The sequence below is a fragment of the Sylvia atricapilla genome, chromosome 9 (assembly GCF_009819655.1).
Source record: "Sylvia atricapilla isolate bSylAtr1 chromosome 9, bSylAtr1.pri, whole genome shotgun sequence".
Taxonomy (NCBI): domain Eukaryota; kingdom Metazoa; phylum Chordata; class Aves; order Passeriformes; family Sylviidae; genus Sylvia; species Sylvia atricapilla.
Genome location: NC_089148.1, coordinates 11,394,736 through 11,421,453, shown reverse-complemented (window position 1 = coordinate 11,421,453; position 26,718 = coordinate 11,394,736). Strand labels below are relative to the sequence as shown.

At 51.7% G+C, this 26,718-nt stretch overlaps 3 protein-coding genes across 5 annotated transcripts in view; 2 read left to right on the top strand and 1 right to left on the bottom strand.

The window, feature by feature from the left end:
- The window catches only part of PACS2 (phosphofurin acidic cluster sorting protein 2), a 76,175-nt gene extending 75,161 nt beyond the window's left edge, over positions 1–1,014 (bottom strand). Inside the window, 1 exon segment of the mRNA XM_066324835.1 lies at positions 841–1,014. Coding sequence (XP_066180932.1) covers positions 841–968 — 128 coding nt within the window. The 5' untranslated portion in view covers positions 969–1,014.
- Positions 1,015–1,255: 241 nt separating this feature from the next.
- Positions 1,256–9,265, top strand: SEC22B (SEC22 homolog B, vesicle trafficking protein). Its single transcript, XM_066324834.1, has 5 exons — positions 1,256–1,445; positions 1,688–1,797; positions 6,216–6,376; positions 6,721–6,867; positions 7,222–9,265. Exons 1-5 carry the CDS (start codon positions 1,371–1,373, stop codon positions 7,374–7,376), a joined length of 648 nt encoding a protein of 215 aa, XP_066180931.1. The 5' UTR covers positions 1,256–1,370; the 3' UTR covers positions 7,377–9,265.
- Positions 9,266–16,938: 7,673 nt separating this feature from the next.
- NOTCH2 (notch receptor 2) overlaps positions 16,939–26,718 on the top strand; it is an 82,872-nt gene continuing 73,092 nt past the window's right edge. For all 3 annotated transcript variants that reach the window (XR_010744208.1, XM_066324831.1, XM_066324832.1), the window contains exons 1-2: positions 16,939–17,059; positions 26,460–26,541. Coding sequence is in view for 2 of the 3 variants with exons in the window: in XM_066324831.1 (XP_066180928.1) it covers positions 16,978–17,059; positions 26,460–26,541 (164 nt within the window). In the remaining variant the exon portion in view is untranslated. The remainder of the gene's footprint in view (positions 17,060–26,459; positions 26,542–26,718) is intronic.

Sequence of the window (26,718 nt, the reverse complement as noted above, 5' to 3'; positions counted from 1 at the left end):
TCGTCCCTGCAATACAAGGGCATGGCCACCAAGTCCAACATGCTATCTGGATGGCGCAGAAGACAGAGGGATTTAGGGGGGTTTGTAAAGCTTGAAGAGCTTTACGTTCCTGCCAGGTCAGCCTGATGACTCTGTTTCCTTTCTGCTCGCTCGCTATGTCCTCGTTTAAAACAAAACATAACAAAACAAAACAAAAAGAGACAGAAAGGGAAGCGCAAAAAAGATTTGTCTCCGGCACGTTTAAATCCTCACAGACATTCTATTCCGAGCTAGGCTCGAAGAGCGCAAAATTTATGAAAACTAAGAGGAATGCCAGCCATGCGAGCTAAGACCAGGCAGGGACCACGGCCGCGTGTTTACACACAGCAGAGGCGGGGAAAGAGACGAGACAGGGAGAGGGCGAAAAACCATCACTGGAGAAAAGGGATGCGCGCCCCGAGCCCATCCCTGCGGGGCATTTCCCGGGGAAAGGAGCCGTCAACACGGCACTCCCGGGGGATGGCGGGGCTCGGGGGAACGCCAAAGCCTGCCGCCAGCACACAGCCCACGCCGGGGCTCGGAGGGGGACACCGCTGTGAAGGTGACCCCCGCACACACCTGACACAGACGGCAGCAGCCCCCAGCCCTTGTAGGGTCGGGAGTCCCTGCGCCTCCACCCATCCCAAAACCCATTGAAGGCGCGGGAGGAGCCGTGCCCGTCACTGCGGTAGTGCCGAGGGGTGGGAAGGAGCCCTGCGAATGCGGGGAGGACCGCACAGGTGATGGGAAAGAGGATCGAGGGAGCAGCCGCGAGGCTGGGGAGGAAAGGGGGTGGGGTCCGCGCCCTCGCCCGCCCGTTACCTGGGGACGCAGCTGGGGCTGGAGCCGTCGATCTCCCAGGTGGCGAAGAGGTTCATGGGCACGGGCCGCCCCAGGGCCCCGGTGCCGCCGGGGAAGCTGAGGCGGCTCCGCTCGGCCGCCGCCGCCATGGCTGTGCCCGCCGCCCTGGCGCGCGCCCACCGCGCCGGGCCGCCACCGCCCCGCCCCGCCCGCGGGGGCGCGTCACGGGGCGGGGCTAAAGGAGCGCGTCACTGACGGGGCGCGGCTCCCGAGGGGGCGTGTCTCTGCGGAGGGGGCGCGGTTGCGGTTAGTGGGCGTGGGCAGAGCGGCGGGGGCGTGGCCGTGCGGAGGGGCCGCGCCCGCTCGAAGGGGGCGCGCCCGCCCGGGGGCGTGACTACGGGGGGCGTGGCCTCGCGTTGGCGCAGGCGCGCCCGCTGCCGCCGCCCTTCCCACGGCCGGGCGGAAGTGCCGCCGGCGCGGCGGCCGCGCACCGGAAGCGGCGGTGGCAGTTTCCGGGCGGCTCCGTGGCAGGACGGGCGGCGGGCGCGACCATGGTGCTGCTCACGATGATCGCCCGCGTGGCGGACGGGCTCCCCCTCGCCGCCTCCATGCAAGAGGACGAGCAGGTGGGGCCGGCGGGGCGCGGGCGGGGAGGGGCCTGTCTGTCGGTGAGGAGCGGGCGGGGGACCCCTCAGTCCCTTCTCACGGCAGGGCGACTCTGGCACAAGCGTTTCCCTCCCGGTGGTGGCGGGTGGGAGGGGGAGAGCCAGCCGGTGCTGTCGGACTGGTCCCGGCAGCCCCGGAGCCTCCCCGGTGTGTCTCCGGTACCGCCCCAGCAGCCCGTTCTCCTCCATCCCTGCCTCCTCAGTCAGGCCGCGACCTGCAGCAGTACCAGAGCCAGGCGAAGCAGCTCTTCCGTAAGCTGAACGAGCAGTCCCCGACGAGATGCACCCTGGAGGCAGGAGCCATGGCTTTCCAGTGAGTACCGGGAGGAATGTCGGGGATACCGGCTCCGCTGCCGGGGAAATTTGCCCAGAAGAAAGGGCTCTTCTGGGTCGGGGTGAGGGTTTGTTAGAAACGGGGCTGCCTGGAAGAGGTGGCCTGTCAGCCCTGCTGGAAAGGGAGAGTGTGTGAGTTGTCACCGCTTGGCACAGGTGTCTGGCACTTGGTTTTCATCCAGGTTCATAGTTCTGCCTTTGCTGCAGACAATACAGGTTCTGTTCCCTTTCTGGTTTTTTGTTTGTTTGCACTCTACTATGCCTTCACTGCATCTTCTGGGCCTCCTGTATCTTGTCTTTAAAGGGATCTGTCCTTGCAAAGCCAGTCTGGAAGTGCTGCTGTGAGCTCCTCCTGCACAGGATTGTCCTCTCTGTGCCCTGTGGGAGCTCAGCTTTTCGTGCATTACAAGCACACCGAGCATCTCTGAATAGTTCTATGACCATTGTTTTAATATCTGACAGACTTCTTTCTCTCACATCCAGTTAATTCAGTCTTATTGTTGCTAGATTTTTTTGGCGTGTTCAATTAATTTCCTAACTGCTTGGGAACTCTCGATTTAAATGCACTTTTGACATTCTCCAGTAATACTTCTGCAGGGGAGCATGGATATGAAGTAAGAAAGTCTTACACAGGTCAGACATCCTTATTTCTCAATAGCAGGGGATGTGAGACAGGTGAATAGAGGGGGAATTGGCAGTCTCTGAAAGGCAGAAAAGCTTGTGTGTGAGGAAGGAAATGCTTCTTTCTGTGACATGTCATTAGCTGGCAGAATAATGCTTGAGAGCTTAGTCAAGATCTTGCCAGGAATCAGAGTTGTGCATGACAGGAATACCTGTTGGAAGTCTCAGAGCTCAGGTGCCAGGTGAGGTCTCCAAGCAGAGTTGTGCAGTTGTGGCAGAAACGTGCCAGGATTCCCACACTGAGGACCACTGCTGGTGTGCCACCTGCAGCAGGATCCCTCTCCAGGTGACCCCGGGTGACTGGGTGTGAGTTTATGGCTGGGTGAGGAGGAGGTGGCCTTTGAATGTAGGGCAAGGTTGGCTTTAGGCTTCTGCTGCAGCAACAGGAGCCCTTTAGCAAATCTCCCACCCCGTCCCTTTCCTCAGTGATTCAGCGATGTGGAGAGATGGCAGCAGGAGTTTTTTGGATGGGCAATCTTGGGCAAAAGCCACGAGGTTTTGAGGGGTGCTTTTCTTGTGGTTGTCTTACGTATACTGACTACAACAAGATTTTTAAAAAAGTCTTTTCTCTGGGCTTCTGGTTGCCTTTGATAGGGAGTTACAGTTGTTAAAGGATGGCCCTGATTGTCCTCGCCATCCTTATCTCCTGCTGGATTTGGATGTTGTTGCCGGAGTTACAGAGTGCTGAGTGCTGCTCTTCTCGTGTTTCCTGCAAGTTAAATCTTCACAGAGTTTAAAAACTCCCTCGTTTCTGAGTGTCTCCTTGGCACAGCATGGGTGTAGCTGTGCCTGGCAGTGAAGCCTTGGGAAAGAGCCTGTGTCAATCCCAGTAAATCCCTTCTTGAGTTACTTCAATGATGCAAGCAGAGCAATGTCTGGGAAGGTCACAACACTTGCCCAGGAAATCAAAGCCTCTTAGTGGTGGCTGTAATGACACCAGTTCTGACGAGGAGGGAGGGCTTGGGCAGGCCTGTTTGGCCAGCTGTCTCAAAGGAACAGCCAGGTTACAGGGGCAGGAGTGTTCCTCTTTCTGGGTTGAGTTAGTCCTTGGATAGGTTTTGCTGGCCACTGACAGCAGCTGCTCTAGAACACTTGCTTCTGCCTACTTTGAGGTGGGACATTACAACAGCATCTGTGTGAAAAGAACACTTTCAGGTCAGAAACTTTCCTCTACAGGAACGAGAGGTGATGGGGGAATTTGAGATTTGGTCTAAAATAACGCTGACTGATGACCACGCTGCTCATTAACACAGCACACCAATCTTTTTCTGCCACATCAGAGCTCTGACTGCTGAGGGCAGCACAAAGCAGGACAGAGCATTTTGTGGGGGGAGTTATCAGCATGGCCAAGGGTATTGCTGAACTTGCTGAGGTGGTGTTGAACATCTTTAGCTTCATCAGTTCAAAGCAGCTCAAAGAGCTGAGCCTTACTGAAACTTGAAATTAAATTAAATTGAGAGCATTTAGGTGATTTCTGGCAAGTGCTATGCCCAGGTTTCAGCCGCAAAAGCTGTGTCACCTTTCCAGCCGCAGCACTGGGGGCTGTGCAGGTGTAGGAACACCGATGGCATCTGCTGTGCTGTCAGTGAGAAGGTGACCTTTGGCTGATAAGTGGCTGAAGTGACTCTTACCTGCCATTTAAAAGCAACCCTTGGCCTTTGCCACTGTTACCAGGATAAAGCTTTTTTCTCTCAAAATGTCCAGCGTGATTACGAGAAACCAGCTGGCTGAGCTCTGTGCAGAGGTAACAGTGGCAAATGGTCACATCTGCTCCTTGTGTGAGGACATGCAGGCAGGTGCTGTGCTGGTGCTTGGAGGTGCACACAAAGTATTAAACTGAGAAGCCCAGCTGTGCAGGAACTCTGATCTGAAGTTGACAAAATTGTCTGAATCTGGGACAGAGTGAGGTGAGCTCACTCTCTGTGGTGCTGACAGACCAACTTTAAATCCAGCACACTGAATGTCACACCTGGGAGAAGCAAGTGGGAAATGCAGCTGAAGAGCTCCAGGCAGGGACCAGGCAGAGATAAACAGACCTGTGCTGCTGGGACATGCTCCTCAGAGTGCTCTCACCTGGAGAGTGCTGCTCCAGCAGTGCTGCCAGAATTCCCTTCTGACACTGGTTCTCATTTCAAAAGATTTGCTCAAGTCTTGCTCATCGTGGCAGTGGCTAAGTCAAGCTCCAGATGATGATCTCTAGCAGCCCCAATGTGTCAAGCAGGTCTCCAGGGGTAAGGGAAGAACAGAAGCTTGATGGTGAGATTGGTCTGTGCACTGATGCAGTCCAAGCTGAGGAACATAAAAGGACCAAAAGCCACGGGCACTTGGGGACATGCTGTGGAATGGATGATGGCAGCTGGAGTTTCTTGCTTCTGGTTGGGGTAAATCAGCTGTTGATTGAAGGCTGCCAGGGTTCACACACAGGCCATGTAGAGGCAGGAGAAATGGATACTCCTGAGCCCAGGAAGAAGGTGAGGATGGCTGCTTTAAAGGACATGGCCCTGCTGGGGCATCTGGAAAAATAGTGGGGAGTGGGGGAAGTTGTTTTGTAAGCCTGATGTGTCTATTAACAAAATTTTAAGCTGCTTATTTTGCTACAGTGCCCTCAGGACTGGATAATTTCTTTAATACACTGCTAATCTTTATGCTAACCAGCCTAATGCTTAATGGCATTATGAAGAAAGTCAAAGGAAGGTAACCTAAAAGCAGCATTCACACTCCACCCTGAGGAATATAGATAAGCATTCAGAAGTGTTTACAGGGCTGTTTACTGTCTCCACCCCCTTGGTTTTGGTGGGAATATTGTCGCCTTTATTTTTATATTGGCTAAGTGAGGAGGAAAATTCACTTGTGGATTTTGAGCAGCAGAGTGACACAGTGAAGCCTAAATGATCTCAAGGTTGGTGGTGGGGTGAGAAGAAGACCCTTGTGCCCTCAGCTGAGGGGCAAACCAAACAGCTTTACACAGCAGCAGGTGTGTCACTGTGTGCTGTGGAGCTCCTCACCTTGCAGCCAGAGAACTGGTGGCTTGGTCACACCTACCCATGGTGAGCCTGTATGGTCACCAGAATCCATCAGGCACCAGTTCCCCTCACCAGCTGCCCCTGTGGTGAGGCATGTGCATAGCAGCACCCCTCCTACGGCCTGGTGGTGGTGGAGGAAGGGGGTACCTGGCCCTGCAAAATGGAGAGGGACGGCTGGGAGTCACTGGGTGGCTTCTCAGCATGCTGAGACCAAATTCCTGTGTGTGTCTCCTCATCTCAGTGCCTCAGCTTCCCGTTTGTGGGCCTCAGGGACTTGGCTGTGCTGCCAGTTAGAGACGTGTCGGTCACCTTCCCCTCTAGTCTGCTGGCAAACTTTCTTGTGCTCCCCTCCTCCTGACTGCAGGGTGTTCTCTCTTTTATACTCCAAAATTACAACTCTTTTGTTGCTGGTATTTTGTTAAGCTAATGGTATTCACAGGCTAGCTTTTGTTCAACTGCAGTCAGAGGCCAAGATTGTTTGTATGGGTATAGGCTGAGGCTATAAGAAAATATATTTTGGCTAAAGAAGAGGTAAGTTATTTCTTTGCAGAAAGGTTTACACTTGATCCAGACATAGAAAACACAAAAGTTCTTGTACCCAGTTCTCGTTGCCTCATAGGAGTAAAGGTATGCAGGGTGGTGTTTGATGGGATAGATTCAAAATTGATTAATGCTCTGTTTGCCATTCTTTTAGCTACATCATCGAGAAAGGAGTGTGTTACCTGGTCCTGTGTGAAGCTGGATTCCCCAAGAAATTGGCCTTTGCATACCTGGAAGACTTGCACTCAGAGTTTGATGAGCAGCATGGCAAGAAGGTTCCAACAGTCTCCAGGCCCTATTCCTTCATTGAATTTGGTGAGGTCCCTCTCCCTGTGGCTAGTCAGGAAACTTCTTGCTGGGAGGGAGCAGCAGCCACAGGGTTCTCTGCAGTTTGTCCTATGGAATTGACAGCTCAAATTCTTCTTGGCACTAGAGACACTGTGTCAGAACACAGACTAGGGTGTTCTGAGCAGGAGAACAGAGAAGTGGTGGGGAAATGGTGCATGTCCTTAGATTCAGATTTCCTGCTTTTGGTCTCTTGACCTCACTCCAGTGAATATTTGCGTGTAGTCTTCTGGCTGTCTCAGCAATGCTCCCACTCCTCCTGCAGCCAGGCTGTGCTAGGTGGGGCTCCCCCTGATAGCCCTGTCTCCTTCCAGACACCTACATCCAGAAAACCAAGAAGCTCTACATTGATAGCCGGGCGAGGAGGAACCTGGGCTCCATCAACACGGAGCTGCAAGACGTGCAGAGGATTATGGTGGCCAACATTGAGGAGGTCTTACAGCGAGGAGAGGCCCTGTCAGGTACTGGGAATGGCCAGGGTTTGGCACACAGCTCTCTGTCTCCTCGGGCAACCAGGTGGGCAGAGCGTCCCATAGGGAAAGGCTTGACCCTCCTGAGGACAGCAGGGAACCCAGTGAGTGTTTCAGCTGCACTGGCTGTATTGTGAAACAGCTGGCAGGTGTTGGTGCTTCTGCGGGGAGAGAACCCAACTCGGGTGGATCCCATCCCAGCAGGATGAGCCCTGGAGCACTGCAGGGAGGCACAGGCCACGAAACCACTGCACTTCCATCTGCTCCAGACAAACGCCTACACTTCATGTAACATTTGGAGAATATGCAGTTAATCCTAACTCCTCTCCCCTTTGCCTTTAACAGCACTTGATTCCAAGGCCAACAACTTGTCCAGTTTGTCCAAGAAGTACCGCCAGGATGCCAAGTACCTGAACATGCGCTCCACGTACGCCAAGCTGGCAGCTGTGGCCGTGTTCTTCATCATGCTCATTGTCTACGTGAGGTTCTGGTGGCTGTGAGCTGGCCCAGCCATGGAAGAGGGAAAGCCAGTAGCCTGGCAGGTGGATGTGTGCAGGACACTGCTCATGGGGGATGTGCATTAGAATCCACACAGGACCATCACCTTCACAAGAGTGTCCTGGAGTTGTTAGGTGACACCTGGCTACTGGATCTCTTAGTGAAGCCTAACAATAGGTGTAAAAGCTTGTTGATTGCAGGCTTTTCCTCTGAGGCAGTTTGCACTAAGATACTGCAGAGTTTGGCCTCCCAAGGTTCTTCCCCCTCCCGGGGCACTCTGGTAACAGTCAATCAGTGCTGTTTAGCATAATCATCTTGTACATCCTCCTGTTGAGTAGCTCTAGTGGGAACTGGACTCTAATGAACATTCCTTGTGTTGGTAACGTTTGCTTTTTTAGAATCTGGGTCTGCAGTTATTTTTCTTTCTTTCTTTTTCAAAACCCCCCCTGTTTGAAGGCAAATATTTCACTGTACATAAAGCAGCTTTCACCTCTGTCAGAATACCTGTTGAGTGTTCTGTGTCTGACATCCTGGCTTGTTACACTTTAAATTGCTTTAGGAAGAAATGGATGTTGAACTATGCCTTAAGATACATTCTGTCCAGTACTAGGAGGGGCAGTGGAAGGCTTCTGTATTAACTGGTTCCTGCAAAATTAAACTCCAGGTTTCTAAGTGTCCGCTCTTCCCTCTCCTGACAGCTGTGTGTGACAGTATGTTTCCACATGAACAGGGTGTGTAATTCATTGCTGTTGGAACGGGCACAGTGCAAACTATGTCAGCACTCTATTTTTCCCTTCTAGCTGCAGATTCACTACATTATTTCCTTCCTTTTTGTATCTGTGCTTTCTTTCCGAAATGTGTCAAAACTGCCAGCATTTCATCTCTGGGATCCTTGTTTTCTTTCTCCCTCTTTCCCTCACCCAAAACAACCAAAAAACCAAAACTCTGAATGTTGTTGTGAAGAAAAGGCAGTGTTTCTTTAAAGAACACTTCAACTTTACATGAAGGATTAGGATAACTTTAGAACAGTGGAATCCTTTGGAAACACCACCTCTTTTACCCGTGGTCACCTTCTCCCTACCTCACTTGGGAAGTTGAAACCTTAGGTGAGGAAAAACTCATTATGGGGCAGTAGTATAGAGCTTCTTCTTTCTTATGGGCCAATCTCTTTATCACTAGTGTCATGTGATTTTTTTTTATAATTTTTTTCTGGTCCACCTGTGCTGAGAATAACATTTTAGCAGTCAGATTTTGGTTTTATTTAAAAGCTAAAAAAAAATAAAAAAACAAAGGAAAAAGAAACCCCACAGCTCAGGCACTCTGCTGCACTGAAGTGTCTGCCACTTGGTAGAGGAAGCAGGTGGTGTCACAAAAGGAAGTGTCAGGACTTCCCAGCACCTTTTACAAGCACATAACCTTGTGTATTTCTGGATGTATAAATGTGATCTGGAAGCGTTTCCTGCCACTGGGTGGGCAGCACAGCTGTTGTCCTGTCTGGGAATGCTCCCCAACTTGGCACCTTGTTGGACTGGCAGAATGCAGTCAGCACTCGTCCACCGATGAGCCCAGCAAATCTGAGCTGCCGTATAGTTTAAAGTAATCTGGTTTCTGCATGATGCCTCTAAGTGTTACTTTGTAGGTTGCTTTATTATAATTCTTATCATTATTTTAAGTCCTTTTAAGTGGTGTCCCTACCAGGTGAATGTCCCAGTGATGTAGGTCTGTGTAATGTAGGTGCTGGAAGGTCTCACCGTTCAGACACCGACCGTCCTTGGATCGTTGTGATTGAGGGGGGTGATGTGTCTGCAGCACGGGGCAGCTCGGGGAGCAGCTGCCTCCTGCAGCCCTAGTGTCTGCAGTGAAATAAATGCTTCTGAAAAATCCTCTCTGCGGCCTGGAGCGTCCTGTGTCTCGTTCCTGTGACCTTTGGTGGATGCTTTTCTTCCTTCTAGGAGCACAAGTGGGTGAACACCTCATAGATGGAGCCACGTGGGATAAGAGCTCCCTTTTGGAGGCAGAACTACATGATCTCGACCATTTTCTGCTGGAGAAGCTGTTACTTTGGTTACAGCAGGGGTCTCTCCCGCCTGGCACATCTCTGTTTGTTAGCAGGCAGCCTCCTCGGGATTTTACAGGGGCAGTTTTGTGGCCATGCTGTTCACAGGGGGCACGCGAGAAGCAGCACAAAGTGGGAGTGAGTGGGGTGTGTATCCCCCATGGGCTGCGCCAGTAGGAGCAGGACACGGAGCTGCGAGTCCTGCTTACCTAGAGGGCAGGATGCAGAGTCCTCTCCCGCAGGCCAGCGCGGGGCTCCGCGGAACGCCTTACGAGCAATTTCCTTGTTGGGTTCAAAACACAGAACCCCCTTTTGTCCCTCAAAGAGGCGAGGGGTGCTGCTGATGCCCCGTGCGAGGGCGGTGTGGGCAGGGTTTTGCTTTGCTGGTCTCTGCGGCTCCTGTCCGGGCTGCTCGGGCAGAGCGGAGGAGAAGCCACCGCCCTTTCCCCGCGCGTTCCGTGACGGCTGCTCTCGGCTGGGAGGGTCCGGTGGCAGCGGGGTGTCCTGCCGGGGGTGCGCGGTGGTGGCAGCCCTGACGGGGGCGATGGCCCGATGGCTCGGGGCTGGCGGTGCCGGTGGCGGTGGCAGTGCCGGTGCCGGTGGCGGTGGCAGTGCCGGCAGCGGCCGGAGCCGGGCCCCGGGCTCTGCCTGCAGATGGCAGTGCCTGCGCGGGGCTGGGCGCGGTGCGGGCGCAAAGCGGGCTCCTCCTCAGGGCACCCCGGATCCTTGCGGTGCCCTGGCCTCCCCAAAGAGCCGCAGCCCCGCCGTGAAGCCGGGGATGTGCCTGCGAGGGCTCCCGGCCCAGGCTGTGCTGCCTGGCCTCACCCCACCGCGCAGCCGAGGCGCTGCGGCTGGGACGGATGGAGACAATTCCCGCAGGGCTCTTGCCTGTCACCTCCTGCCCAGCACCTTTTCCCTTTCTGCTTCTGAGGTGCTCCGCTGCTTCCAGAGGCTCTGGAACAGCCTTTGTCCTCTGGGCATTCCCCCAGTTCCTGCACCTGCCCCCCTCAGTCCGGCAGAGGCGAGGGGCTCAGTCCCATGTCTGGCACACGTGGAGCAGAGCGGGAGCGGGAGCGATGAAAACTGCAGGCAGCTCTGTAGCACCTAAGGCCCTGCTTGGGTCGGTTTAGAGAGCAGACCTGAGCTGAGCTGAGCTCCCCCTCCTCCCACAGTGTGCCCAAATTTTCCACTTTCCACTTTTTTCAGTTTCCCATTTTCCACTGGGAAAATTTTGGCACGGGGTACAGACAGAGGGCAAAAGAAAAGGTGATGGTTCAGGGTGTCCTGGGAGCTGCTCTGCTCATCGTGTGAGCACAGAGGTGAAAAGCTGTCAGTTTTGGCTGCTGACAACCCTCAGCTCAGGGCTGGGCACCCCTGGGTGTCTGTGCCACAGAGCAGGGGTGCTGTTGGGGACAGTGCCTGCTGCAGAGAGCACTCTGTGTACCGGGGACATGGCTGTGAGCCCTACTGCCCACTGGGGGTTTACACCGCCTGGCACGCCAGGTTTGGGTGACGGGGCTTTCCTCCCTGAGCGAAGCAGCAAGAGCAGACAGGCAGAGCTGGTTCCCAGATGCTGCCAAACCTGCCATGGGTGGGGCACGGCACTGTGGAGAGGAAGAGTGCAGCAGATTGGCAAAAGCTGACTGGGTGCTCCAGCCACCGTGTCAAATATAAACCAGGTCTCAGCTGGCACAGGCTGTGGCTGCTCTCTGCACTGGCACCACTCTGGGAGCAGGAGGGTTTTGACTTGGGCACCAGCTGCTTCCTCTGCTTTGATGCAGCTCTTCACACTTGCAAACCCTGCTTATGAGTAGGTTTTGAGGAAGATCCTGTTCTAGCATCTTTTCCTCTGAGACCCCAGGGCAGTCTGGCCACAAACGGTTCCTGGAAGCTGTTTTGCCATGGGTGAATGTCCCAGTGGTGTGGAAGGTTGTGCCTGCAGCACCTGCCCAAAGCACCCAACACCAGAGAACTGCTTGGACAGCAATGACCAGGGTGGCAGGGCTTGAAGTTCATCCTTTGAACACCGTACCCCTTGTTTTCCTTCCCTGTGTGGCCATTGTGAGGCCACCGCAGCTCTGGAGGGCTCTGAATCCCACCGGGGCCAGAGAGGGATGTCCCACAGAGCCAGGTCCCCTCTGCCCTTCACACTTTGCTGTGTTGCCTCAACATGACCTTTTAGAAAGGAGGATGTCGATTTTCTGCCACCCGAAAATGAAGGCTGTTCTGAGGGCGGCGTGCTGGGTTGGCAGCTGGCCAGGGACAGCTGACTGTGGGACCAACCCTCCTCCACTGGCCTGAGTCAGCGCCACATCCTGCCCCAGAGCACCCCTGAGCTGTGCCCTCTCTCCTGACCCCGCTGATGCAGCTCTGCTGGTCCTGAGCCCTTGGCAAGCCCCGGGGCAGGATTTGAGTCACCTGCCTAGCCCCTGACCCCGTCCCCACTCTGTCCCTGTTGGACACTCCAGAACTGAGCTCTTTGAGGGCCGCTGAGGATCCTGCACTGGGCAGAGGTGGGGTTTGACTTCTCCACCATAGGAGATGTCATCCTATCATCAGATAGGATGCCCTCCTGCAGTTCTTGCACAGTCTGACCCATCCGCCCAGATGTATTCCTGGCTCTGCTCTCACATGCCACCTCCCTTCCCCAGCCTGTCCCCCTTCTCCCCCGCCTTGTGCCCCGGTATTTGGGTGCCCTGCAGGGCTGCCCCGGGGTTTGCCCACAGCTCTGAGCCTTGCAGAGCATCACACGGCTGCTCCCAGCTGGCTGCATTCATGTCTGGACTCACAAACCCACCGCAGGGGTTAAAGCAGAAGTTGGGGACTCCCTGCTCCCCGTGCCCACCCCAGCAGGGCTGCTGGACCCAGCCACGAGGCGCTCTCAGAGCTTGTTCACGGCTGCGTGCAGCAGCACAGTGCGATTTTGAATCATGGCACAAAAAACCCCTTGTGGCTGAGCCCCAGCACTCTGCAGAGAGATGATAAACCTGTTTCTTCTGTCGCTGCTTTTTTCTTTTTTGTCTTTTTCTCCCCTCTTCACCCCTGCAGCCCTGCGGGTGCTCTCTGGCCACCCCAGCATTTTCTGCTTCCCTGGCACGCTGCCCATGCTCACTGCACATGGGATTCCCCAGCGCCACTGTGGCACAGCACCCGGAACAAAAGCACATCCTCCCTGTTGGCCACAAAGGGCGTCCCCCCAAACTGGCAACAGGGACAGGATTTGCACAGAAGAGCAGAATAAAAAGTGCTTGCTGGAGCTACAGTGACCCCAAATCCTGTGCACTGGACCTGCATGGGTCCCTGTGGTGCCTGAGCCTGGAGACCCTGAGGTGTGTGTGGCTCCTCAGGAGCTTTCCTGGAGTTTTGTGTTCCCCCCTTCATAGCCATGAGCCCCTTGCAGCTGCGATGGCATCTTGCTCCAGGCACTCATCTTGGGAGAGGAGGGGGCTCTCGAGGGGAGGGACTAGGTCACCTCTGGCACAGCTTGGCTGCAGAGCAGCACAAGGCTCCTGCCTGGTGACAGGAGGGACATAACTGCAAGTCTGGGGACTGAGGCCGGGCTCTGGGTCCCACAGGAGTAGGAGGAAGCCCCTATCTGTTTTCCTGTGCCCCTACTTGCATGGGAACCACAGCTGATGGGGGCTGTGCCTGCATAGCCGTGCCACAGCACAACACCAGAGGGGTGGCTTGCATGGGCTGTGCATGCACTGGGAGAGGAGTGGGATTTGCCTGCTGCTGATCACTGCTGTAGCTACCTAGAGGCTGCTGTTCGAGAGGGAGGGTTACAGATTCCCGTTTATTTGGTCTGTCCTGGATATTGACCCAAAAATAGGGAACCCAGTGATTGTGATGAGCAGCTGCCCGTTCCTTGAGCCAAGGCCATACCACTGTGCCAGCCATCATTACCGTGCTGGCTGTGACCCGGAGGGTGACCACAAATCCGTGGATTCTTGTTCCATTGCGTGCCCAGAGCCAGGGGCATTTCAGGAGCTTAATGGCCACTCTGCAGGTCAGACCAACTTCGGTGAAAGCTGCCCAACTGCATCTGCAATTGAAATACTCCAGGGGCTGCTGAGAGCAGGCAGCCAGCGGGTAAGGCAGAGGGTACAAATTCCCCTGGCGATTAAGCAGCAGCAGAGGAGGCGGAACAGGGAGCCCAGTGCATTCCTGCAGGGCTTGATGCAGGAATGCCTTTGCACTTCTCTGTTTCTTTTTAAGACGAGGCTGGCTGGCAGGTAAGGTAATCGTGGCGTAAGCCAAGTCATGTGGGTGTTAAGAGTTTGCAGATGGGCCACAGGACAAGCTCTTTGTGGCACAGGCACAAGGCTGCTGGCCCTGAGGATTTTGTTGGAAGCCTCTCTCGCTCATGCTTTTCTTAAACCTCTTGGCTGCTGACATGTTGTAACTATGAAATACTCTCAGCTCGTATTTTAATGGGGTTTCAGCTTTTCTGATCACAAATGAGAAAGCTGGGACATATGACTCAAGCATATTTCTCCTAAGGACCCCCAGATCAGGGGCCAGTTATCTGGGATAAAGGCAACGTTTATCTGGGATAACATGTAAAACCAGGGATGTGAGGCAGGCATGGGGATGTGGGCTGAGCTGAGGTCTGAATGCCTGAACCACCTCAATGCCACTGAAAATTACTGCAAGAAAACACAATTTATTCTGAGCTAGCCAATACAAAGCTGTTGAAATCAGCAGTTCCTCCAAGTTGAGAGACAGAGAAGTGCCATGGTCCACACTGACCAGGTATGGACACACAAAAAGCACCTCGGAATGTTCAAATGCATTTTGCCTTCTATGAGGGGAGCAGGGAAGAGCACTACAGAGCTGCAGCATGTCTGCCTGGCAGAATTCCCTGGCCAGAGAGAGGTGAGGCATTTGGGATGTTGGGAGATGCTGGCCGTGGGAGCTTTCTCTCTGAGAAAAGTGTGTGGATTCTCTGTGGAACAAAAATCACGACAGGGTGAGACTCTGAGTGGAGTCACAGGGAGGGCGTGATCTCCCAGTCTTTGTCAAACAAAGTGCCAGCATTTCCCTAATTGCTGGGACCGTGTAACAAACTCTGCCGTGGATATGGAGCCCGTTCAGCTCTCCTAATCCCTCAGCTGGCATCCTCAGCTGGCATTGCTTCCAGTGCCAGAGTGTACCCAGCCCTGTGCCAAGCACTCTGTCAGCCTCCCCTCGCTGCCCTGGGCAGGTGGGGCTTGGTTCCCACCCCTGGGTGAGACACTCCGTGGGCAAAGAGCGCCAAGGCATGGTCAGAAACCAGACAGAAACTGCAGACAACCTTGCCAGAGCTTTCCAGTCCCAGTGTTGGCTGCTGGTCCTCTCTGGCTGGGAAACTGGGGCTGAGGTGGTGTGTGGTAGGGCTGCATGAAGATGAAGAAATGCTGAAACACATTTTTAACTCCTCTCTAAAGGATTTATTGCTTAACAACAGAATCATGAGGATGATGGGGAGCTAATTGAGGAACTTTGGCTTGGGGACACAGTGGGGTACCTGTCCCTGTCCCCTTTCTGCTCTGCTCTGTGCATTCCCTGCTGGCACAGGCTACTCAGCTTGCCAGGGCAGCTGAGAGAAGCTTGGCCCTCGCTTTCCTAGCAGCAAAATCCATTCTGTCCATCCAAACTCAGTCACTCCCAGCCTCTATCATGTAGAGGACCCACTGATAGCTGCTCTCACCCCTTTTATCTCCCCAACGGAGCTGCCATGGGATGCTCTGTCCCACGAGCAGCTGAGTCCATGTGCACCCATGAACAAAGGGTCAGAGTGGAGAGGGAAGAGCAATCAGCAGGTTTCCCAGAGGTGCAGGAGGGAAGTGACACCTAGATTTTCTCACTGAGCCTCAGCTGCCAGGTGGAGCTGCTTGCTCCCAAGAGCTGAGCCAGGGAGGCCGTGGATCCTGTCCCTGCATTGGGGCTCAGAGGCTTGTGCTCAGGCCAAGTGAAACAAAATGGAGGATGAGCCGCTTTGAGGTCAAGGGTGATAAGTAATGCTCAGTGCTGAGGGGACCTGGAAATGGCAGCTCTTGGTGAAATACCAGATTTCCTCCTGAATATGCGTTCAGGAGAGCATCCCTAAACTCTTTTTGTTATAGTTACATTCCCTGTCTGTTCCCTCCTCAAACTTCCAGCTTGCCTTTGTCATCATTTTAACTTGAGTGCTCTTAACTTGAGTGCTGGTCAGTGCCACCCAGAATTTGATATGTGGGAAGTTTTGGGGCATCCTGGGGGTGCCTCCATCTCAGCAGGTGAGGAGCTGCAGGGAGGGCGGTGGGCCAGGAGCAATCCCATGGAATGGCCATGATGGTTGTGAGGCACAATCAGCTGCCCATGAGCAGATGTTGGAGTGGCCACGGGAGGCTCTGGCAGCTGCACAAGATGGAGGCAGACTTGTCAAAGGGCTGCACTGGAATACCTGGAAGAATGATAATGGGGGTTAGGGCATTGACTGTCCAGCCTCACGCTTGGGAGGAACTCTGGGATCTGGAGACTTACAGGGGAAAACAGTGGGGTTTATTCATGGCCCCCTCTCTCCCCCAGACCCAGTACAATCCTGCCTTCACGGGCCAGGCTGCCGTGTCAGCACTGCACACAAAGGGCTCTCAGTCCTCCGGAGCCTGAGCCAGGGCAGAAGGATTTTTAACGCTTTAAATGATAGCTGAGGACTGGGAGGGATCTTGAGGCTGAATCCAGCTGCTGTCCTCCTGAGACCTCTTCCGTGGGAACTCAGGTCTCCTCCCGGGCTTTTGCAGCAGGAGCAGCTGTGGGGGTGAGCCATGGGGCAGTGAGCTTGTCCATCTGCTCCAGAAGCTCCCTTGCTCACTGGGGTGAGCCTCGGTGGCGGAGGCTGGTTTTGGATTTCCCATCCGGATGGGAACACTCCAGATCCCTGCCCAGCAGCTGCCTGCACCCCACATGTGAGCAAAGGGCAGCACAGGGTGTCAGGTGGAGAGCCCCACTGTCCTCTTCTGTGGGTGCCTGCCACCACTGCCACCACCCCGCTGAGGCACAACGGGCCCTGCTGCCCTCACCCTTCATGCCCCCACCCTTGCTGCCATCAGCTCCCATCCCCACTGCCCCCATCTCGCCTGCTCCCTATCCATGCCCATCCTCGCACTTCATGCCCACCGCCCTCCATCATTTCCCATCCTCACGGTTAAGCCCCTCGGGCTCCATCCCCAGTGCATCCCCTCCACTCCCCACCGCCCCCATGCCCACGGCCCGGCCCCTCAGTCCCCTCAATCCTCCTCAGTCCCCTCAATCCCCCTCAGTCCCCTCAATCCCCCTCAGTCCCCTCATTCCCCCTCAATCCCCTCAATCCCCTCAATCCCCCTCAATCCCCTCAGTCCCCATGCCCGCGCTCCCGCCCCGTTCCCGCCCCTCAGGCCCGCGGGGTGGGCGCCCCCTGGCGGCGGCGCGGGCGGGGCGGGGCGCGGCGGAGGAAGCGGAGGCGGCGCGCGCGGCCGTGTCCCTCCGCGCGGAGCGGGCGCCCAGATCCCTCCGCCGAGCCCGTGGCGGCGGGAGCGGCCGTGGCCATGGCCCGCGGAGCGGGGCCCGCGCTCGCCGCGCTCCTCGCCCTGGTGCTGGCCGTGCTCCGCCGCGCCGAGCCCGCCGCCGGTGAGTGCTGGGGGGGGGGGGGGGGGGGCGCGGGAGGGGGGAGGCTGAGCCGGGGCGCCGAGCGAGGGGCGGCGCGGGGGGGACCGGCCGCTCTCTGCCGGCGGCCGTGTGCCTCCCCCGCGGGAAGGGCTCCCGCGGCCGGGTGACATCGCGCGGGGGGCCCGGGGCCGCCGGCGCTTTGTGCGAGCGGCCCCCGAGGCGGGCGGGGGCGGCGGGCTGAGCCCCGTGGGAACGGCGCTCCCCGGGAGCCGCTGTCCCGGGGGAGCCGCGGGAGCCGCCCCGGGCCGCCGGTGCGCGGCAGCGAGGGATGCGCTCGTCCCGGGGAGCCGCGGGGAGCGGGGCGACAGGGAGGGGGAAAACGGTGTGCGGCGCCCGCCGCTTCGCATACCTGCGCACCGAACCTTTGTTGGGGACATTCCTGCACACACACACACACAGAATCTCTGCGCGTCCTCCTCCTGCTAATCGGTCCGGGCGCGATAAAGCCATGTGTGCATATCTGAGGGAAGTGCCGCTTTTTGTCACTGTTCCCCCTTGCACGCTGGCGCTTGCGTTATGTTTGAAGCTTGTCTGGAGCGCTGGTTCATAGCCGTAACTGGTGGGTTCTGATGGAAATCGCATGGCATTTCCAGCAGCTCCCGCTCCCGGAGTAAAGCTTGTGCAGTGTTGAACCGCATTAAAGCTGTCGCGGACCGGCAGTCACAGATTCGCGTGCCTTCTCACTCCTTTTTACTCTTGAGAGGTTGGATTGCTCTTCAGATGACTCGTGAATAGTGCAGCGATGGGAGAAACTGTTAGTGGAGGTTGTTTAGGGATGAGCAAGTAAGACACTGGTATTTTCAGTAGTTGTGTTGTTCAGTTTGGTTTTGGAGTGGAAATTGTTGAATGCGGAGTTTTAACCACTTCTTGCTGGTTTGGACGCAGAATAGTTGGGTCAGTCAATCGATGTGTTTTGGTTTTGAAATGGTCAAATTAAAAATGGTCAGTATTTGTCTCCTGGGAGAAATGTTGAGGTATTTTTTTTTCCAGTAATCCCCTCTGGAAGCCGATTTAGTTTTGCTAATATGTTGCAAGAAGGTGGTTGGAGTTAAAAAAAAAATAGCTGTTCCACAAATGTGTTTTGGCTAGGTTTGTTCGAAAGTAAAATTAAAAGATCTTTTGGGGTAGGTGTCTTAAAAATACGCTTTTGTGGTAGCATGACTTGTGGTGCGTAGTAGCACTGTCATTTCTGGAAATGGCTTACGCGGTCCAGTAAGATGGCCAAATACTAATTTTGCAAAGACTAAATGTCGTGTCCACTTAGTGAAACTGTACTTTCATAGGAACAATTTAGCAGCTTATTGCTGGCCCTTTCCCTGAGGGGCTGAGAGAAGTAGCTGTGGCATCACCTGTTGTCACTTGCCTGGGTGCGCACACCTGAGGTGGTTGAGATCCTCCCATGCTGCCGAAATTTTTTGTCTTTGTGGGTGAAATCTCTTCCTGGCGCTGAACAAAGGCTGACTGGCAGAGTTGACCAATCCAGGCTGAAAGTGACTCCTGTTGTGAGATACTGACCTGCATCTGGTCAGCATCACTCCCTGGGAGCGGGAGCTGTGGCTCGAGTTAATGGGAAAGGGAAAGATGAAGTCACCGAAAGGGTATTTTCGGGTGCATGTTCAACTGGCTTGATGCTCTTGTGCAAGAGAGGGCAGGTACCTGATGTCAGCCCTCTTGGTCAATAAATAGGAGGCTCCTGGATGCACGGAGCGCTATGGTTCGGACTACTCAGCCTTGTCTCATCATGCAAGCCCCATGGTGCAGCAACTCGCTTTTCCAGTTTAGTTTTGCAAAGGGCTGCAGTTGAAGGTGCAGTGAGCTGGGGTGGGGCGGCAACACCTGCGCTTTTGGTGAGGATACTTAACTGATAATTGCTGTGAACCATTCCCATCTCTGCTGGTGAGGCAGAGGGATCCGGGCCGTCGAGCCCACCCTAATTACCCGCTGTCGTTAACTCTGGCGCTCCGTCTCCGCAGGCAGCTGCTGCCAGCCCAGCCCGGGGTTCTAACAGGTTACAATCCATTTTTAATCGCTGCTGTGCTGGCGCGGGCCGCAGTTAGAGGTCTTTAGTATTCACCCGGTGAAATCTGGAGGACTTCAGATAACGCTGACAGTGCCGGTCTGCTTGATATGGATTTGCTTATGGAAGAGCAAGTTTGACTTGATTTTTTGGAAGGTGTTGCCATCTATCAAATTTGTTCTTATCAAAGATGACGATTTAGACTTTCAAAAGGGAGCGTTATGAGAATCTGGCTAACTCGCATCACTTCCTGCAGGGCATCACTTAGTCAGATTATAAATACGTGAAGATCCTCCTGCTCATGTTCTCAAGACTTGAATCCTTGGGAAAGGAGGACTCATGCCTCTGGTGGCATTTGAATCTCTTTCAGTGGATGGGTTGGGGTTTTGTCAACTTCCACAGCTACTTCCCTTCTTTTTTTTTTTTTTTTTTAATTTATTTGCTGCTGTTGCAATAAGTGGATGATTCTCTTCTATAGCTCCTGTTGGGGTTCTCCCATTTCCAAAACTGGTGTCTGTGCCATGGGTGGCTGGACTTTGGACCCAGGCCGAGGAGTAGGTGGAAAAGCGGTAGCAGGACTCTGGCAGCCGGTTTCTTATGGGAATCTGTCTTGCTTAGCATCGAAACCAAGCAGTTACAATAGTAGCTCCAAGTGTAACATGCTTCCTTTGAGTTTGTACTCTTGGCTAATGACTCTTCAGTGCAGTATTGCTACAGTGATTATTGTCACCCCCTGCTTCGGGACACCTTAGGGAAACATCATCCACCTTGTGGGAAAAAGATCTTTCCTAAGAACGCATTAAAAATTCCTTTTGTGGATTTTTTTTATGTCCTCAGTTTCTCTGATTTCACTTTGAAATTGTCTTGCCAACGAAGTGGAGGGCTTGTCTAGCAGAAGGAGTGCTTATATCATTCTAAGCAGGGTCATCTGAGATCTGCAGAAATAATCGTTCGTTTTGTTTAGAAAATAGTCTGTTCCTAGGGCACATGTCCTTTTTTTAGCCTGCCGTGGGGATGAAAAAAGAGCTTTGTATCTCAAAATGGCACGGGCGTCTGCTGTTTGCTCCATGCAGCAAGCCTTCCTCTCGTCTCTCTGACATCACCCTGGACGGCTGCGGAAGCGCTGCTCGGCACAAGCGGTGGGATAACATTTCTGCACGGGCAGACATGCTGAACGTTCAAATTAATAAAGATTTAGTGCTGCAGAATGACGGAAGGCTTGGGAGAAGAGGCGAGCATGGCTCCTGCCTGCCAGATTGCCATGGAAACACCAATACCTCTTCAGCTCTTTAATTGCCTTCCCTACATTTTTTTGTTGAAAACTTTTTTTTTTCCCCCCCCTCCTAAGTGCTTTATGTTGCAGTTCTGGATTTTAGGCATTTTGGCTTTGTTTGGAAAACTGCAAATGGGGGAAGGCAGAGAACAGTAGCTGTGTGGGAAGATGGAGAATATGGTGACTGGTAGCATTTCAAGCTGTGTTACAAGTTTATCCTAAATTCAGTATCTATTGCAATGTGAGTTTTTATCAATAGTTCTTCAGTAGTAGCAGTGTCACATGAACTGTAGCTGCATCTGATATAAATATCAGTGTTCCTACAGCTTCCTGGGTCTAAGACCCCAGCGATGAAATACTTCAACTCTACCTGTGAATCTACAGAATGCTTGCCAGCTCTGTTCTTAGGAGGGTTAATTAGTAGTTTTTGCTGGACCTAGGTGTTTGGAAGAGAGATTTGGACCAGATGATGGCAGGGCATGGGCTTCTGCATGTCTGAGTGCTTTGTGCAGTCAGATTTGCTGTTGGCATCCTCAAATGAAAAAAAACCACCAACAAACCCGAGAAGTTTCTAAAGCAGAATGTCTTCATCTTTGCAGGCTTGTTCTTCTGAAATCCACTTAAATATTTTCTTTTCGAATCTTTTTGCACTTGTCTAGAGCATTAGTGAAGGAAACCAGTTTAGGCATTAAGGTTTTCTCTCCCAAAATGTACAGGGTGTTGGTTGACTGCCTTCACACTTCTCTGAGCTTTGCTTGGCTTCTCAGTTGATGAGTCTTGCATTATCCAATTGATTTCAGGCTTTTGTGTGTAAAAACAGTGGAGATGTCTTAATCTGATTAAAGCAATTCACTTTACAGACTGTTTCCATGCCCTATAGACAAGCTTTGCCTTTAACTACTACCCTCAGTGTGTGAAGTGCAAACTGGTCAGCTTGTTTAAATTCCCCAAATGTTAATGGTTTCTAAATCTGAGCTGAGTATAAGGCTTTACTGCTTTTTCACAGAAAAGATTTTAACCAGTTTGCTTCCTTTCCCTTCCATGTGCCTGCCATAGGATGATCTGTTCTTCAGAGAGAAAAAAAAAAAAGGGCAGCTATTTTCCTATTTTCAGCTAGCTGGTATTTACTAGTGGTTTCTTCCCTGCTCTGTAATCTCTTGAGGTTAGTGAACAGCGTAATTAGTCCTTTGTGGTTTTTCTCCAAAATTTGGTTATCTTTGGGTGTTCTCTCCATACGTACAGTGCTGCTTGCTCGTTACCAGCTCTTCCAGCAGTTGTGTGCTGTGGAAGCATTTTGTCCCTTTCTGCACATCGAGGACCTTCCTGCAGAATGTACCTCATGTTTCAGCATTAACTGCTTTCTTCACGCTCTGTTTTTCCTGAAGGAAATCAGCAGCTGTCTTTCTCTCCCTTGGAATCTGAGACCCCCTTGATTTGTTGTGTAGCTGGTGTTTCTGGCTGTGCTGATGGTCGTCCTCTTCAGAGCTGATCCACCTCTGACAAGCAGCCCTGAGCACAGGATTTTCCATGCGCCTTGTGTTGCTGTTGTTTGAGGACTTCAAATCCTTTTTCCTCCTCTCCCTTCATACATAATGAGTAGCACAGTTGAACTGACAGGCTCTTTCTCATGAATCTCAATCGAGACAGAAAATTCACTGACTGCATAAAGGTTGTAGAAACCTATTTTGTCCTTTATTTTTTTGCCTAGTCTCAAAAGCATTTTTAGCTTGATTTTTTTCCTACGTTCAGGTAGGTTGTTTTCCACCCACTCTCACAAGAAAGCTTTTGAACCTATGGGCAAGTTTGAAGTAGGACAAAGGTCTCAGTTCTGATACTGAGTTTCTATGAACATAATGAAACGCTTGTGGAAAGAGAGGCACATGTAGTGTTCTCCCAAGGAGAGAGCCGTACCAGCAGCTCAGCTGTGTTCTCTGCCAGCACATCACTCTCCCCTTATTTAAAATAAAACCTCTGCTCAGAGCCTGCACCTTCTGAGATGCAGGATAATCGACCACAAAGCTACAGGAAATCAGCTTTACAATGCCTCTTTCTCACAGCATTAATTGTTTTGGTGTTTTTCATATCTATTTCTGCTTGACTTTTTCTGAACTTGTGGGCAAGGAATATACTGGCATTACTTTCCTTTGGGTAGTTTCAACAAAGCCCTTTCAGATTTGCTCTGGTTATGGCTGGATTTCCCTATACCAAAGTTCTTTTAAGCACTGGACTCTGACACAGCTTCTGATCTTAATACTACATTATCTCTTTTAATTTCATAGCCCAGAAAAATATTTGAATTTTCAGTAGGCAGTGAAGTATGGAAACCAAATCACAACATCCAGATCATCTTGGCCTTGTAAAGAAGACTGAGGCAGAAACAAAACTTTTCTTTTCCCCCTAGATTTTAACTGTCTCTTTAGCCAAAAAGAAAATTGAAATCTAAGCATAATTGTGCCCCCGTTGTGCGGGCTTTGGATGTAAAAAATCGCAATGTTCCCTACCATGTATCTTGTGCTCATTTTACAGCAGTGTTTATCTGGCCTTGGAAAATACTTGGTAGGATGTTAAATGTCAGGTTAGAGTTCGCTTCTCCATACAGCCGTGTGCAAGGTTTGGTATGGACTCCAGGCTGGGTAGTATCACTTAAAGTGTTTGTCTTGCCTGCACTTAAGAGCCCTTTTCTAGAGAAGTTCTTCAACCTTGGCTTCAGTGCCTGCTAGAAACTCCTTTCTGGAATGGCCTACCCTCTCCATGAGAAGCCAGTCTTCTGAAAACCAAGGGGTGTCTTCCCAATATCTCTGTAATATGCCTAAAATCCATGAGACTGACCCAACTTCTGGCCATCTCGGTGGTTTTGGCAGGTTATGGAAAACCCAGAAAACCACCCGGCAATTCACCATTTCTGTTTGTGTTAAACACAGAAGAAAACTGTCGAAAGCAGCTGTCAGAGCTCTGACAGTGTGCTGATGCTGTCTATATATGGCTTCTAGAAAAGTGGCTTTATCTTTCCAAGGCAAGACAAGGCTGCCTTCTCTCATGCTGTGCACACCAGAGTATTTCCACTTCACACAATGCATGTAGCAAAACAAACTTTTTATGCTGGCTGAGGTAGAAGGTAGTTTCTGGCACTTTTGACTCTTGATCACAACATGGCAGAGTAGCAGAGAAGTAGCTTTTGAAGTGATTTGTGTTGAAATGCCTTGGTTTTGCATGTGTTGTGAAATTTTTATGAAAGGTATAGTGAAATACAGGAAGACAGTGCTTTGTGTACAGAAATGCTAATTTTACTGTGAGAACTGTAGTCTTCTATTTCCCTTGTGATTTCTTTTTTTTTTCCAAGAGAAGTCAGATGACTCTTTAATACTTATTTTAATATAGAATATGGCTACATTTACGTTTACTTCAGCTTTAGTTGCATTTCAAAGTATTTGTCTTCAGTCTAAAGCTGAAAAATTACAAAGTATTTTTGCATTTGTTTTCCTAGCTTCTTTCACTTCTGAATTACTACAGACAAAATATATATTTAAAAGTTTATTGTCTCCCATTGTTTCCGTGAAAGAACTCTAATGGCTGGTAGTAGTTTAATGGCCTGCTAAACAGCAGTTCAAGGTGGGAGTAATTTGTCAAAACCAGAGGAAAATTAATCATTACTTTGCTAAAGCCTCTCTGCTGTGTCTGTATTTGATCTAGCAAACCAAATTGGAATCCTTGTCTGGGATCCTTACTGTGACCCTGAGAGCCATCAGCTCTGGTTCCCCTTCGTGCGGCTGTGCTGGAAGGTGCTTTTGGCCAAGTGCTGGTTAAGCTTTTACTATGTGGGTTACAAAATCAACTGGCTGCTCAGTTCTCACTGGGGACGCGGGTACTCGACGAGATTACAAAATTGTGTTTGAAAGCACGAGCACAAAGGAAATAATCCTCTGAGTATTTGCTTCACTGGCTCGATCGATGTGAAAAGAATGGAAATTCAAGGTGGTGAGATGAGAATACCAAGGCTGGTTCCCCTCCTGGCTCTCTGAAACATGGCCCAGCTCGCTTTAACCCTCCTCCATCTCCCTGGAGTAGCCCGGGTGGTGGGAGTCATCGGAATCCTGACACTTTCCCTTGGACACAGAGCAGTTTCTCTTGGACACGGTGTAAGCGAGCCCTGCTAACTAGAGCTAATCTTTGCTGTGAAAACAAGCTGCTGCAGTGTTAGACAGCAGCAGATGAAGTTTGGAGTCAAAGGCGTGTGGACGTTTCGGTTAACTGGGATGGAAATGGTCAGACAGGTGCAAGTCAGCCTAAGTGTTTCTGCCCGCCGTGGGGGGGAATGCCATGCAAAATCCGTGTTAATATTTCTGTCGCTTAGTAACCCTGACCTCGGGGGTTATCTGAAAGGGGCTCAGAGTGGAATTTTGTTCATTTCCTGAGAGCTCTGCAGAAGCAGCGCCATCCAAGTGCCCCTTTTTCAGAAATCAAGTTAACAGCAACAAGCATACTTGTGTTGTGGGAAACACTGATAATCTTCCCAGGGAACTGGGTTTAATTCAACTGTATTCTCTATAGGGATTGCAAGCGTGAAACGTTCCTATAGTGCCTGGTAGTGCGTGTGACCTGTTTATGTCCTCCAGGGTTATTGAGAAATAACACTTCAAGCCCTGGACAGCAGAACTGGAGTCTGTTCCAAGCTGTCCAACTGCTGGACTGAATTTGGTCGGGTTGAAGGGAAAGCTTAGTGGGACTGCTGTGTTAACTCTTCTGAGTCCCATTCCTTAGTTGCCAGCGTATCAACCCCAGTGGTGGTTTGGACCAGTTTTCCCAGATGCTCCTTGCTGAGTTTGTATTGAAAATTTAGTACCACTTGAGGAAAGAAAACCATCCTTAAAAAAAAAAAAAAAACATGGGGGCAGTCAACCCTACAACAGCTGGCTGACAAGTGTGCAGTTTAGGTGGCTGGATATTATTGGTGCCTTTAGTTAAGGTTGGTTAAACACTTTCCCAAATGCAGTGAGGTTGTGGAAAGGGGGTCCGTAAAGGCATGGAAAGGCATGAGTTTGGGGCCAGGAGACTGAACTGGAGACTGGGAAGGGTTTGTGACTTCTTGGTCTGTGTACAAGTTCAGGTCAGGACCCAGCTGATCTGGTTCTGAGACTTTTATCTGGTAGTCTGATGCTATTCAAATGGCAGGCTGTGGTCTAGGTGAAATGGCTCAGTTTTTGGGATTCTTAAGTGCCCTCTTTTCTTGTTGAGTTTCCATAGTTGTCACCCTTCTGGTCACTTTGGAAACAGCCACGGGCTGAGGTGACGGGAAAAGCACTTGCCAGAGCTGGAGGTTCCATCAGGACAAACCTCACTAGGGCTTCCAGTGGACTCAGATAAAAACTGACTGGCCCTGAGCTGTGTCATACTTAATGCCTTTTTAAAAACACAGTAGCAAAAACGTCAAGTTTGAGTTACAAAGCATCTCCTTAGAAATATCAAATTCTTTGCTGAAAGTTGTTAACAGCTCTGGTGTTTTCCACTTACTTGCAAACATGATCCTGTCTGAGATCAGAGGGCCACAACAGTGCATGTTGCAGCAAATTGCAGGTGGCATTCAGCAGGTCAGCTCATGAGGGACAGAGGCCCCAGTTTCAGTGCTGGGTACCCCTAGGGACAGTAAAAAAGGAGGAAAGGATTCAAAGAAAGTATTCTGGAAGAAGGCTTAGGAGTAGCTGCTTTGTAATTCAGAGAATTTCAGTGCAGAGTTTTGATGGGAAAGTAGCAACTGAGGACTTAACCCAGAGCATGCAGGTGCTGACATGATTGTCTTTGGAGCCTGCTGGAGTTACTGCATGCTTTGCCTTGAAAACGTACCTTAAAGAAGTTCTGGAAAGGTTTGGTTTCCTGATGAACAAATCTGTATTTGATTCCTCTTTCAGTCTGGCTCTTTTGATGCTGCCAGAGGTGAAATTAAACTATGTGATAGTGTCTTTGTTTTTGTTCCAGTCCTATAAAATTTTCATTCCCCTGAATACGCTAATGAAGCTTTGACCTGACATGTATTGTGGCTATGGGTTTGATGGTTGTTTTCTTTTCTTTTCTTTCAGCTCTGCAGTGTATGGATGACTCCAAGCCATGTGTTAATGAGGGAAAGTGCATTCCATATCAAAATGGTACAGGATATTGCAAGTAAGTTGGTTTCATTTCTTTCTAATCAATTTAATTGCTCATTTTCTTACCTTCAGGACCTTAACCAGGAAGGAAATGTGAATTTTTAAGATTTCCTTACTGGGTTCTTTCAGCATAACAGTTTTAGCATAGTTGGTGTTTCTTAATAATAATGCATTAATTCTTGTGTGCTAGCTT